The 15,486-nt window shown below is 40.0% G+C and overlaps 1 protein-coding gene across 1 annotated transcript in view; it reads left to right on the top strand.

Annotated features, from left to right (window-relative positions):
- LOC126193193 (bifunctional glutamate/proline--tRNA ligase) overlaps positions 1 to 15,486 on the top strand; it is a 248,437-nt gene that overhangs the window by 202,041 nt on the left and 30,910 nt on the right. The window contains exons 21-22 of the mRNA XM_049932666.1: positions 14,229 to 14,355; positions 15,289 to 15,356. Of these exons, the coding sequence (XP_049788623.1) occupies positions 14,229 to 14,355; positions 15,289 to 15,356 (195 nt within the window). The remainder of the gene's footprint in view (positions 1 to 14,228; positions 14,356 to 15,288; positions 15,357 to 15,486) is intronic.

The raw sequence follows: 15,486 nt of genomic DNA, 5'->3' as shown, positions 1-15,486 counted from the left end.
GATGAGGCTGAGGGTGGTCCCTGTTCCCCGTCCACCCCTCAGTTGCAGACCAGTGAGACAGGGAGGCTTTAGTGACCCTCTTGACATCACTCAACCTATGAGCAGCATAAGTGCCATAATAAAGGAGACATATTTTGTTCCCGGAAGATACACATCTGAAGATGATGATGGTGGTTGTCTTTGAATGCCCAAGTTTTTTTAACTCATGTTTACTGCAGACTGAACATCGACAAAATTTTAATACACGTATGTTGTAGTTGTGTGTGCATAATCATTTTCATCTTCATCATTAATATGATTCCCATTGTTATTACATGTGTTGTCTCTAATTATTATGCAATAAAATATTTTACGCTCATGGAAAGTCTTGAAAACTAAGATTCCATCAATTTAATCAGTTGTTGTTAAGTATATCATCACATTATCTAAGTGGAAAATGTTAATTATATAGTCACTGTGCACTATCTCACGTTGTTTCAAAACCAAAACTACACTAAGGTTGCCATTTCAGCTTTAGGCATTATCCTGTACTAGTAAACGTGTATGACTTACTGAAGTACAACTAAAGATAAATTTTTATCTCTCTAATGTATTTTATGTACATACTGAGAATTAAATAAGGTGCTAACACCCAACACTCATATGTTCATCAAAGCTATTGCTTTGCTCAGAATACAAAGAAACTGCTGACCTGCAAGAGTAGTAAATGAAAAACTTGTCTAAGTAGTATGTATTCTGTTCATATAATGATGCTTTATACCTGTATGCCTGCGCCTAGTCCCTGTGTTCCTATATTAGTCTCATTAAAAGTGCACATACGGTTCCAGCTGCTTTTGAGTGCAGTACAGTGTATTACTGTGGGACAAAGACAAAATCATAGAAGGAAGCAAGAGTGCTGGGTTAATAAATACATTTTATGTCATAATGCATCTGTGAATGGTGAGAGAGATAAAGCGGCAAGTAGTTCATTGTTTAAAAATTGTGCTATTGTATCAGAGTGTAATTTTGAGGTAATACTTTATCTTGTAGGGCTGTTGAGAGAGAAGGAAAACACGAAAGATAAGAGACATACTAATGGCAACAAGGTTTGATATGACACTTAAATTTCTTGTTATCGGGGAGTTGATGTTCCAGTTCAAGGTATCAACTGCTTGGATATCTTACATCAAAGCTCCTGGACCATGGAATCCCTGTCAGATTCTATGCCGAATTTGTGGCTTAGTTAGTCCCTCTTCTAACAATAATCCATCATAGATCCCTCAAACAAAAGACCCTGCCCAGTTCTTGGGAAAAAGCACTGGTCACATCCATCTACAAGAAGTGAAGTAGAAGTGATTCACAAAACTCAGGGTGTATACGACCCTGGAGATCCAAAACCCGGAAATTTTTTCATCCAGGAGAAAGTAGGGAAAAACCATGGAATTTTTTAGAATTCTGGGCATTTTTCATTGTTTTAGTTTTCAGTTAAATTTTTGTAATTTTGACTGGTAAGAACCAATATTCTAACAAAGAATATTGCTGTATCCCACTACTGCAGTAATAAAACATGAACGGGGGGGGGAACTAAAATAAAACTAAGTTGCAAAAGAAACGCGCCATATACAACAAAAAATCATAGTGCTCATACAAGTCTGCCAACAGCAAAATATGTCAAAGGCTTTAGGAATACTATGCAGTGCTTCAGAACAACAAATTGCCTCCGATGAGCGTGACGTCACAACTGTTCACATTAGATTCGTTTGAGCAGTTGTGAGTGGGCTCATGCGCAGTTGAGTCGTGTATGAGTAGTACTTTCTACCGCTTCTGGCAACACAATCGTGGCTATTGGCTGTATAAGAAGCAGCAGCAGCAAGCAGCCAGATGCTACCCAGAAAAATTATACTGGTATGCCCAAACTGCCAGACTCGTGCATGCGCAACAGGCCTGGGTCTAGGCACTAGGCGGCAGGGACAAACGGCTGGTATCTGCCCCCGGCGGCAGTTTGAGCAGGGGAGGGGGGGCAAATTCATATTCTTGAGGACAAAAACCTTTTTTCACAAAGCGCCGAGCATCCAGCGTACGTTGGTCTATCGATTATTCATATTATTTTGAAACACAACCCTGTAGATTTTTTAACACATTCTAAGTTGATTTTTAAATGCGTGCATAGTGTACATGTCTCTGCCAGAGGAATCCCCGTCACATCTGGAAATAAACTTTCCAGCGGGCAAGGGGACGGGACTATACAAGCTGAGCGGGACAAAGCCAAATGGATGAATGTCAATCGCTATTTGTTTATGTGGTTGACCGGGTTTGCAAATGATCAGAGTTGTTATAATTACTAGTGATAGCTGTAGATTCAGTCTACCAGAGTGGAAATAAATGACTAACAGGAATAACAGGTAAGAAAGATTACGTGTTATCGTCTTGGTGTATCCAAGAAAATGAAATTTTGATAAAGTATTTGGTCAGACCGCTTCACTAGTAGCAGCCAGTTGTACGGACACAAAATAACGCCTAACTTGAGAATTAACGTGGGTAAACTAAACCGGTGATTGTGGCAGGGTGAGGAAAGTTAACCGGAGAATAAGTTTTGACACTTACAGAAATAGTTACAGAATTAGTGATGACAAGAGTGTTTGTTAGAACGAGGAATGAGAAGAAACAGGGACATCGCACAAATTATGCAAGAATATGATGATTCCAAATTCATATAAAAATTTGTTAGTACCAATTTTCGATCTCGTGCTTGAGAAGCTGCAGCCTATGAATCAAATGTGAAACTATTTCCTAACATAAAGCTTTTGGCTTGTAATAGGCCTTTCCGTTTGATATTGATACTTCATGAATTATATGACCATTTGTTCCAAAACAGTCTTGTTTATTTGGTGAGTTACAATTGCTGCAGTATTGGCCTATTTAGTTTTATCTAGCAGATGGTGACAAAACACACGTAATGAGCTCAAGAAACCACACCAGTCTTAGGTACTATTTGTATTAACAACTTTTTCAGTATTAGATAATGACATTTCGTTTTATTCGTGTGGCAAAACGTTTGATGAACTTTGATGAGATAATAGATTCATTCACAGAAAGGAAAGCATGTCGTGTCAATCCGTAGAAAGTGGAGAGAGACTTTGAGGGTTCAAGAAATGTGCACTGTCTTGCTTGTCTCTTGTCATTCCTGCTTTTACATATTCTATATTTAATTTTATGTCACACAAAAGAGAAAGTTATTGGCTAATAGGCAATAAAGAGAGCAAATTTTCTGAAGAGTTCTTGTTTTCCAGGTTACAAATAATCCCATCCAGTATTAATTGCGAGGTTTTTCATTGTTGTTGTTGTTATTGTTGTTGTTGTGGTCTTCAGTCCTGAGACCGGTTTGATGCAGCTCTCCATGCTACTCTATCCTGTGCAAGCTTCATCATCTCCCAGTACCTACTGCAACCTACATCCTTCTGAATCTGCTTAGTGTATTGATCTCTTGGTCTCCCTCTACGATTTTTACCCTCCACGCTGCCCTCCAATGCTAAATTTGTGATCCCTTGATGCCTCAAAACATGTCCTACCAACCGATCCCTTCTTCTAGTCAAGTTGTGCCACAAACTTCTCTTCTCCCCAATCCTATTCAATACCTCCTCATTAGTTACGTGATCTACCCACCTTATCTTCAGCATTCTTCTGTAGCACCACGTTTCGAAAGCTTCTATTCTCTTCTTGTCCAAACTAGTTATCGTCCATGTTTCACTTCCATACATGGCTACACTCCATACAAATACTTTCAGAAACGACTTCCTGACACTAAAATCTATACCCGATGTTAACAAATTTCTCTTCTTCAGAAACGATTTCCTTGCTATTGCCAGTCTACATTTTATATCCTCTCTACTTCGACCATCATCAGTTATTTTACTCCCTAAATAGCAAAACTCCTTTACTACTTTAAGTGTCTCATTTCCTAATCTAATTCCCTCAGCATCACCCGATTTAATTTGACTACATTCCATTATCCTCGTTTTGCTTTTGTTGATGTTCATCTTATATCCTCCTTTCAAGACACTGTCCATTCCGTTCAACTGCTCTTCCAAGTCCTTTGCTGTCTCTGACAGAATTACAATGTCATCAGCGAACCTCAAAGTTTTTACTTCTTCTCCATGAATTTTAATACCTATTCCGAATTTTTCTTTTGTTTCCTTTACTGCTTGCTCAATATACAGATTGAATAACATCAGGGAGAGGCTACAACCCTGTCTCACTCCTTTCCCAACCACTGCTTCCCTGTCATGCCCCTCGACTCTTATAACTGCCATCTGGTTTCTGTACAAATTGTAAATAGCCTTTCGCTCCCTATATTTTACCCCTGCCACCTTCAGAATTTGAAAGAGAGTATTCCAGTTAACATTGTCAAAAGCTTTCTCTAAGTCTACAAATGCTAGAAACGTAGGTTTGCCTTTTCTTAATCTTTCTTCTTCGTTATTCTTAAAAAAAAAAAAAAAAAAAGCGGTGACTGGGAGCAGGAGAGGCACCGCAGGACATTTTAATTTCCACTGTCCTGAATATAGTTCGATGGCATCCATTACAAAATAAACGTTTGAATCCGACGGAGTGAAATACAGTGACATGCGATAGAATAATGCTGTGCGACGACGAAGTGTGGCACTGCACTTTGGCACACTTACGGCCAAATAACATGACTTCCATTTCCTCGAAGACATATGTTTTATGTATGAGCCTCTTCAGAAGAATGTGTGCTACAAAATAAACATTTTTTGAAAAGTCGATTTACTTTTGGCGTCCATCCTCAAATGCTGGTGAGGGGGGCAGGCATTTCCTAGTATTGCCCCGATTCAGACATATCGTAGATCCAGGACTGATACACAGATCAGTCTGAGTTGTAGTGGGAAGGTGGCTAGTTCCACATGACCCGTGTATACGTTTAGTGCTTTTGCTCTTTCCTCTTCATTTATTGCTGTCACGTCAAATGAAAATAAAACGGATTTCTGTAGCCAGGACCTATCAAGTTAATTAAAATATATTCATATAATATGGAAGACTAAAATAAGTTATTACTTTCAGATTTTATTTCCACCTTTCTGACAGTCAAGCTTTAATTGCCTTGCACAACAATGCAGCTATTTTTGTTGGTTTGCTAAAGAAATTTGGCTTCTATTAATCTTTTCCACAGAGGGCAGTCCATTTACTTGAAACGAAGTGTTTAATTTCACCCTATTGGCCACTAGTTTCAACTGTTCGATGCATTTCAAGTGCACGTTTTCATCTTCTAGCACATATCGCATTATGCCATAATAAAGAACCAAACATGTGACAATGCAGTAGTGGCACTCCAAGGATATTTACATCTGAATCTGGACATAACGAATGTGAACTTTAAGCTGAATTATGCATTTTAGTATGGTTCACGAAATTCTGAGGCTTTTGGAGTATCTTATGATGATTTGTTTCTTTTATAATATAATGTAAGATCTTTTAATGTTTTACACGTAGGAACATATGGGTTTCATGCGTCATCATAGCTGAACACGCATGGTGACGCCTATTATGTGGCCCACTCTGCCAACTGTTGGAAAGAACCTATTTCTAACAGGTTGCAGAAAAATATTGCGAATGGTGGTTTGAAAAGTGTTACTTTCAAAGTAAATTTCCTTTTATGCAAGATAAAGTATGTGCAAGAATGTACGATGAATTTCATAACCCATTTGCAGTCACCCGATTTGGAGTGGTGTGTGCTAAAAGTGTCATGCGTATTTATACTGTTATGCTACATTCTATTTAAATTGCAATATATCATTCAGTATTCACTTTAAAAATATGAAAATATTACCACTGATCCATGAAAGTATGTAGAATATTATGGCTTACACAGATTATCAAGTTTCAAATGAATTTGATTGTGACAGTCGGAAACATTCCATGTGGGAAAAATATATCTAAAAACAAAGATGATGTGACTTACCAAACGAAAGCGCTGGCAGGTCGATAGACACACAAACAAACACAAACACACACACAAAATTCAAGCTTTCGCAACAAACTGTTGCCTCATCAGGAAAGAGGGAAAGACGAAAGGATGTGGGTTTTATGGGAGAGGGTAAGGAGTCATTCCAATCCCGGGAGTGGAAAGACTTACCTTAGGGGGAAAAAAGGAGTCATTCCAACTCCTACTCCTAATGATCCAACTCCCCAAGACACAATCCAAATTGAACCCTGCCTGGAACAGTTCCGTCCTCCGTCGCAGCGGGACCCACCTCCTCTTCCTCAAAATCACCCTCTCCAAACCTTCCAGGAATTTCTGACTTCCAGCCTTGCATCTCAATCCTTCTTAAAAAACCTTAATCCTACTCCCAACATCACCACAGCTGAAGCCCAGGCTATCCGTGATCTGAAGGCTGACCGATCCATCGTCATTCTTCCGGCGGACAAGGGTTCCACGACCGTGGTACTTGATCGTCAGGAGTATGTGGCTGAGGGACTGCGTCAGCTTTCGGACAACACCACATACAAAGTTTGCCAAGTAAACCCCATTCCCGATGTCCAGGCGGAGCTTCAAGGAATCCTCAGAACCTTAGGCCCCCTGCAAAACCTTTCACCTGATTCCATCGACCTCCTGACCCCACCGACACCCCGCACCCCTGCCTTCTACCTTCTTCCTAAAAATCCACAAACCCAATCATCCCGGCCGCCCCATTGTAGCTGGTTACCAAGCCCCCACAGAACGTATCTCTGCCTACGTAGATCAACACCTTCAACCCATTACATGCAGTCTCCCATCCTTCATCAAAGACACCAACCACTTTCTCAAATGCCTGGAATCCTTACCCAATCTGTTACCCCCGGAAACCATCCTTGTAACCATTGATGCCACTTCCTTATACACAAATATTCCGCACGTCCAGGGCCTCGCTGCGATGGAGCATTTCCTTTCACGCCGATCACCTGCCACCCTACCTAAAACCTCTTTCCTCATCACCTTAGCCAGCTTCATCCTGACCCACAACTTCTTCACTTTTGAAGGCCAGACATACCAACAACTAAAGGGAACAGCCATGGGTACCACGATGGCCCCCTCGTACGCCAACCTATTCATGGGTCGCTTAGAGGAAGCCTTCTTGGTTACCCAGCCCTGCAAACCCAAAGTTTGGTACAGATTTATTGATGACATCTTCATGATCTGCACTCACCGTGAAGAAGAACTCCAGAATTTCCTCTCCAACCTCAACTCCTTTGGTTCCATCAGATTCACCTGGTCCTACTCCAAATCCCATGCCACTTTCCTTGACATTGACCTCCACCTGTCCAATGGCCAGCTTCACACGTCCGTCCACATCAAACCCACCAACAAGCAACAGTACCTCCATTATGACAGCTGCCACCCATTCCACATCAAACGGTCCCTTCCCTACAGCCTAGGTCTTCGTAGCAAACGAATCTGCTCCAGTCCGGAATCCCTGAAGCATTACACCAACAACCTGACAACAGCTTTCGCATCCCGCAACTACCCTCCCGACCTGGTAGAGAAACAAATAACCAGAGCCACTTCCTCATCCTCTCAAACCCAGAACCTCCCACAGAAGAACCACAAAAGTGCCCCACTTGTGACAGGATACTTTCCGGGACTGGATAGATTCTGAATGTGGCTCTCCAGCAGGGATACGACTTCCTCAAATCCTGCCCTGAAATGAGATCCATCCTTCAGGAAATCCTCCCCACTCCACCAAGAGTGTCTTTCCACCGTCCACCTAACCTTCGTAACCTCTTAGTTCATCCCTATGAAATCCCCAAACCACCTTCCCTACCCTCTGGCTCCTACCCTTGTAACCGCCCCCGGTGTAAAACCTGTCCCATGCACCCTCCCACCACCACCTACTCCAGTCCTGTAACCCGGAAGGTGTACACGATCAAAAGCAGAGCCACGTGTGAAAGCACCCACGTGATCTACCAATTGACCTGCCTACACTGTGACGCATTCTATGTGGGAATGACCAGCAACAAACTGTCCATTCGCATGAATGGACACAGGCAGACAGTGTTTGTTGGTAATGAGGATCACCCTGTGGCTAAACATGCCTTGGTGCACGGCCAGCACATCTTGGCACAGTGTTACACCGTCCGGGTTATCTGGATACTTCCCACCAACACCAACCTATCCGAACTCCGGAGATGGGAACTTGCTCTTCAATATATCCTCTCTGCCCGTTACCCACCAGGCCTCAATCTCCGCTAATTTCAAGTTGCCGCCACTCATACCTCACCTGTCATTCAACATCATCTTTGCCTCTTCACTTCTGCCTCGACTGACATCTCTGCCCAAACTCTTTTCTTCAAATATGTCTGCTTGTGAGATGTCTGCTTGTGTCTATATATGTGCGGATGGATATGTGTGTGTGTGCGCGAGTGTATACCCGTCCTTTTTTCCCCCTAAGGTAAGTCTTTCCGCTCCCGGGATTGGAATGACTCCTTACCCTCTCCCTAAAACCCACATCCTTTCGTCTTTCCCTCTCCTTCCCTCTTTCCTGATGAGTGAGGCAACAGTTTGTTGCGAAAGCTTGAATTTTGTATGTGTGCTTGTGTTTGTTTGTGTGTATCGACCTGCCAGCGCTTTCGTTCGGTAAGTCACATCATCTTTGTATGTGTATATATATATATATATATATATATATATATATATATATATATATATATATATATATATATATATATATATATATATATATATATATATATCTGGCAGGTCGATAGACACACAAACACACACACAAAATTCAAGCTTTCGCAACAAACTGTTGCCTCATCAGGAAAGAGGGGAAGGAGAGGGAAAGACGAAAGGATGTGGGTTTTAAGGGAGAGGGTAAGGAGTCATTCCAATCCCGGGAGCGGAAAGACTTACCTTAGGGGGAAAAAAGGACAGGTATACACTCGCACACACGCACATATCCATCCACACATATACAGACAGAAGCAGACATATTTAAATATGTCTGCTTGTGTCTGTATATGTGTGGATGGATATGTGCGTGAGTGTGTGAGTGTATACCAGTCCTTTTTTCCCCCTAAGGTAAGTCTTTCCGCTCCCGGGATTGGAATGACTCCTTACCCTCTCCCTTAAAACCCACATCCTTTCGTCTTTCCCTCTCCTTCCCCTCTTTCCTGATGAGGCAACAGTTTGTTGCGAAAGCTTGAATTTTGTGTGTGTTTTTGTGTTTGTTTGTGTGTCTATCGACCTGCCAGCGCTTTCGTTCGGTAAGTCACATCATCTTTGTTTTTACATATATTTTTCCCACGTGGAATGTTTCCCTATATATATATATATATATATATATATATATATATATGATTCCATATAGCCAACGCTGTGCTTTAATTTAAGAAGGCTTAACTAGAGGCCATAGAATCTACACACATTTGTGAGTAAAATGACATGAGGGATATCAAATCTGTGTTATTATTTAGAAAGATAATAATTATTTATTTGAAGAGAACATAACAGAATTTCCGTGTCTACGGTATGACTTAGCATTTGTGTTTAGGAAAACATTCACCAGGCAAACCCTTATTACATCTATTGCAAACAGTTCTTGACCTCCTTTTCCTTCCCTCACTAGTCCACACACAGCATCTTGACTCTTTCTTCCCTGGAAGTTTTCTTAATCCCGGAGAACCACGAGGATCATCAATTGCAAATACTGTAATAGGGAAGTGTGACATTTAGTGGCAACTAGACTCTCCATCAGTACTAAGTTGTTCATGAGGTGTGTAATGATGTCTAAATATATTCTTAGCATGATCTACCAATGCCTGGCACCTGATACACGGGTTATAATAAGGATGGCCTGATGCTGGACATTTCTCACTATCCACAAGCTGAAATAATTTCATAAAATGCCGAAATTGGTGAGCAGAAAACATTTTACCCAACCATGGAAATGCCTGTGACAGTTTTGTGCTCCAGTGTGAGATCATTGTGGGCCTTTTATTGAGTCCCATATTTAGTAAGCAAGCAATAAAACCTCTTACTTCGGTACTTGTCACATTCTTCCAACAGAATGTACACATGTACTGTGAAACACGACGTCAATAAACATACGATGCAAAAGCTGAATAATCGAACTGTAATATTTCACCGAAACGGTGCTCAATTGTCAATAGCTATCGACCTACACGTAGCTTGAGTTAAAGCGCATCTGTAATCAGCACGCCAACACCATCTAGCACCCTGTTCTGTAAGATAAACAAGACGAAGCAGAGTACCGACGAATTGGCGCCCTGACAGTATTAGCGTCGGTAGGGGGTGACGATAGATCTACCTTGACATTCAAAGGGTTAAATCACGCAGCATTTGACTCTCATAATCGACTCTTTGAGGACGACCATTAGAAGAATTTCAGGCTAAAATGTTCAGACATTTATGTCATTATTAAAAATTTTACTGGCACATTTGTGTGATGTATCGTAAAGTGTAATACATGCAAATAAGATCAACATTGTATGTGAAAGCTGATCTTCTCTTGCAGCTTATTAATCTTAGAGGCCAATATTATATGTGAAAGATTTGCTTTTCTTGTAGCAACACTATGTATATTAATGTAAACCATTCACTTTTCCTACTTGTGTGGTCGTGCTACTTAACAGTGAAGTTGCCATTGGCTGACTACATTACGTGTCCTATACTCTGAATATCCACTGTCATCAGCTGGAGAGATCACGTAACATGGACTATGACTGGCTTTCAGGAGCGCATCGGAATCTTGATTTCAATGCTTCGGAAAGTAACTTGTGGTGTTTGGTGAAATTCGGATATATACTTCCATAATACGAAAATATGCAGTGTACATGTTGCTGCACGTCACAGATCTTTCCAAAATGTGCTACTCCCCCCCTCCCACCTCCAAGTTTTGTTTTGTAAAGTTCCAAGGAAAAGTAAACTGTCACTTAACATGGAAAAAGTGTATTTTCACCCAGGAAAACATGTATTTTTAAGTGGGAAAAATCTGGAAATTTTTTTTTTTTCCTCGTCCGCATATACGCCCTGAAAACTTCGTCCGATATCCTTGACATTGATTTGTTGTACAATCTTTGAACATATTCTGAGCTCAAATGTAATGAACAGAATGATCCCCAGCTTGGATTCCGAAAACATCAATTATGTGAAACCTAACTCACAGTTTCCTAACATGAAGCTTTGGATCAAGGCAGTCAAGCAGATGCAGTATTTCTTGATTTCCAAAAAGCAGCAATTTTCCTGTGTCTCACCTGCGCTTATTGTCAAAAGTAAAGTCATATGGGGTGTCAGGGGAAATTTGTGATTTGATTGAGGACTTTTTGGTAGCAAGGACACAGCATGTTATCTTGGATGGGGAGTCATTGTCAGATGTAGGAGTTACTTTAAGTGTGTTCCAGAGAAGTGTGTTGAGACCCTCGCTGTTCAAGTTATATATTAATGGACCTTGCAGACAACATTAATAGTGAAATCAGGCTTTTGCAGATGATGCAGGTATCTGTAATGAAGTACTGTGTGAAAGAAGCTGCATAAATTTTCTGTCAGATCTTGATAAGATTCCAAAGTGGTGCAAAAATTGGCAACTTGCGTTATATGTTCACTAATGTGCACTACACAAAAAAAGTGTCGTATCCTGTGACTATAATATCAATGAACCACTGGTGGAATCGGCTAACTCGTACAGATACCTGATGTAACTAAGTTTAATCATGGGTAAAGCAGGTCGTAGACCTCAGTTTATTGGTAGAATACATCGGAAGTGGAATCAGTGTACAAAGGAGATTGCTTACAAATCACTCATGCAACTAATTCTAGAATATTCCTCAAGTGTGTGGGACCCGTAGCAAGTAGAACTAACAGGGTATATTGCATGTATATAGAGAAGGGCAGTACGAATGGTCACACATTTGTTTGATCCATGGGAGAGTGTCATAGAGATACTGAAGGAACTGAACTGGAAGACTCTTGAAGATAGACACAAACTATACCAAGAAAGTCTGTTAACAAAAGTTTCAAGAACTGGCTTCAACTCATGATTGTAGGAATATACTACAATCCCTTTCGTATTGCTCACATGTGGATCATGCGGATCAGATTAGAATAATTACTGCACGCACAGAGACAGTCAGTCAGTCATTCTCCCTGTCGTTCATATGTGAATGGAACGGGAAGAAACCCTAGTAAATGGTACTATGGGATGTACCCTCTGCCATGAACCTCACGGTGGTTTGCTAAGTATGGATGTAAATGTATATTCTGGAAGTTTGCCTTGTTGCAGCGAAATCCCTGGAAAGCTATTTTAGGTAAGTTTATAACCACTTAATATTTCTTTCTCTGGAAAAGTGGCCATCCAGAATAAGGGAAAGTAGTTCATAAAGGAACCACAATGACTTCAGCATACTGAAGGCCCCAAAACACTCACCTTCCACATGTATTCATTGTGTACCCATCAGAAGCACATATGATAAGCTTTTTACTTTGGTCAAGGTCTTCTTTGTTGTTTCTAGGTTGTACTTATTCGTAAGGAAGTGTGAACAGTCTCATTTTGTTCTGCTCTGTCTTTATAGTTCACAGAACTAATCAGCCACAAACAATTGTCTACAAATTTCACATGGCCTTTTGCTAATATGGGTACAAATTTGTTTTATGCTCGAGAGTTGTGACGTTCTTGGAAAATGAACATCTCCTCTACAAGAATCAATATGCATTCCACAATTAGAGAGCCTGTGAAACTCAGCTTGCTCTGTTCCTCCATGAGATCCACAGCACAGTGGGCAACGGCGCTCAGGTTGATACTGTCTTCCTTGATTTCAGTAAGGCATTTGACACCGTTCCACATTGCCATTTAATGAAAAAATTATTATCTTACGGAGTATCGGAGCAGACCTGTGATTGGATTCAAGACTTTCTTGCAGATAGAACTCAACACATCGCTCTTAACGGACAAAATTTACAGATGGAAAGGTAATATCCAGAATACCACAGGGAAGTGTGATAGGGCCGTTAATGTTCACATTATATATAAATGATGTAGTAGAAAGTGTCGGACGCTCTTTAAGGCTATTCGCAGATGATTCAGTTGTTTATACCAAAGTAGCAACGCCAGAAAATAGTAAGAATTTGCAAAACGACCTGCAGAGAATTGATGAATGGTGCAGACTCTTTCAGTTGACCATGAATGTAAATAAATGTAGCATATTGCACGTACTTAAAGAAAACCACTACTGTACTGCTACACTATTGATGACAAACAGCTGGAGACAGCATCTGCCGTAAAATATCTGCGTGTAACTATCCAGAGCAAACTTATATGGAATGACCATATAAAACAGGCAGTGGGAAAAGCAGACACCAGACTAAGATTAATCGGAAGAATCTTAAGGAAATGTAACTCATCCATGAAAGAAGTGGCCTATTAGGTACTTGTTCGCCCGATTCTTGAGTATTGTTCATTTATCTGTGATCCCTATCAGGTAGGACTGATAGAGGAAATAGAGAAGATCCGACGAAGAGTGGCGCATTTCGTCACAGGATTATTTAGCTGGCGAGAGAGCATTACAGAGATGCTAAACAAACCCCACTGGCAGACATTTCAAGAGAGGCTTTGTGCATCACGGAGAGATTTACTATTAAAATTTTGGGAGAGCACTTTTGAGGAGGAGTCAGAGAACATATTAACACCACCCCCACCCCCAAATACATCTTGTTTATTGATCAAGAGGAGAAAATTTGAGAAATTAGAGCCAATACAAAGGGTTACCAACAATCAATCTTCCCACACACTATTCACAAGTGAAACAGGGTTGGAGGGATCAGATAGTGGTACCGAAAGTACGCTAAACTCAATTAGGTCACTGGCAGAGTATGATGTAGATGTGGAAATGATGTGCACATAAGGTTACAGGTGTAAATGCACCTTAATGATGTAATGGCAATACAAGCGTTAGACTTCAAACATTACACTTCAATAATTACGTATGTGATGTTGACTGTTGCATAAATGAATTTATTGTGTGTCTTGTTGTATTTTAAAAACACAATAAATCAAAACTTTTTCAATGCAAGAAAGTTTTGCTTTGTGCGTATTTCTGCCTTCCAATTCGTGACAAATTTCTATTGATGTGTGAAGTTCCAGTTATGTGTAAATATTGGTATACATTTTTTACCGATATTCTGTTGGAAACTTGGTTGAATCATTAGACACAGTTTCTCTGAAATTTGTTAATTGTTTTAGGGTGCCACTTCACATCACTTGGGGCAGAACTTTTCTAAAATGTTCGAAATTGTTTTTGAAGACCCTGAGACGCAGGAAAAGAAATTTGTATATCAGAATTCCTGGGGCATTACTACACGAACAATTGGTATGTTATTTTATATTTCCTAAATAGCAATAAATTACCATGTTGTGCCCTTTAATGTGAATATTCTCGTACTGCTGTAACTATCAATAATTAATACTAATGCAGCGCATTTCTAATCTTATGCATAATGTACCCCTTGAGCTTCTTTAATTTGGGAATTTTCTCTCTTTACTATAATATCTATACAACTGATTTGCCAGAACCTTATTGAAGTACTTTTAAAAGTAACAGTAACTGGTACCATGGGACATACTTTCTACCATGCACATCACACTGGCTTGCAGTGTGTAGATGTAGATGTAAACAGCAACTTAATATGTTAAACCACACAAGCTATTTTAACAATATTGTAACTGTGATAGGTGATGTAATTCAAGGATTTCTACTTTTTAAAAGTCAGTGAAGAGGCCCTCTAGTCTCTAATGTTGGCAGGCCTTATTATTATTATTATTATTATTATTAAACCATAGTTTCTCACAATAGGTGAGCTCTTCCCCAGGTCTTCTCAATTGACAGGTTACTATGCATTTTATTCTGATGATGATTATTAATAATTCGAAATCAGTAATGACTCCTGCGACATGAGGTTAAAATACACAATTTAAAAAAATAGTGAGACTTCATTTATGAAATTATGAACTAATGTTTTTGCACTTTGAAAGCCGTTTGTGAGACAAATTCCTAGTGAAATACATTTCACTAACCTGCGTGTGAACTTTAAGAATTGCAGTTGTTGTTTTTTCATTATAAATAGATTTTGGTCATTATCCAGGAAGACCACTTTTGAGGAGGAGGCTGGAGGGAGTTCTTCATTTCGGTATATTTATGGATGCATCGACTGTAACAGTTATTCATTCAGTCTTATTGTGTCATTAACTTTAATTGTCCATGAACTTCACTGTATTGCTGTCAAGATGATTGTTCTGTTTTCAGGGGTAATGATAATGATACATGGGGACAACCAAGGACTCGTTCTTCCACCTCGAGTGGCATCTATCCAGGTACAGAATATGATACATATCAAAAGCAGTTCACAGTATGTTCACGTACCATCTGTATTTTCTGCCTGCATCCAGTGTTTTTTTCTGTATCTGCAGAGCTAGTATTTTAAAAAATCACTAGACATTAATA

This window comes from Schistocerca nitens, chromosome 1 (assembly GCF_023898315.1).
Source record: "Schistocerca nitens isolate TAMUIC-IGC-003100 chromosome 1, iqSchNite1.1, whole genome shotgun sequence".
Classification (NCBI taxonomy): Eukaryota; Metazoa; Arthropoda; class Insecta; order Orthoptera; family Acrididae; genus Schistocerca; species Schistocerca nitens.
This window is presented reverse-complemented; position numbering and strand designations above follow the sequence as displayed.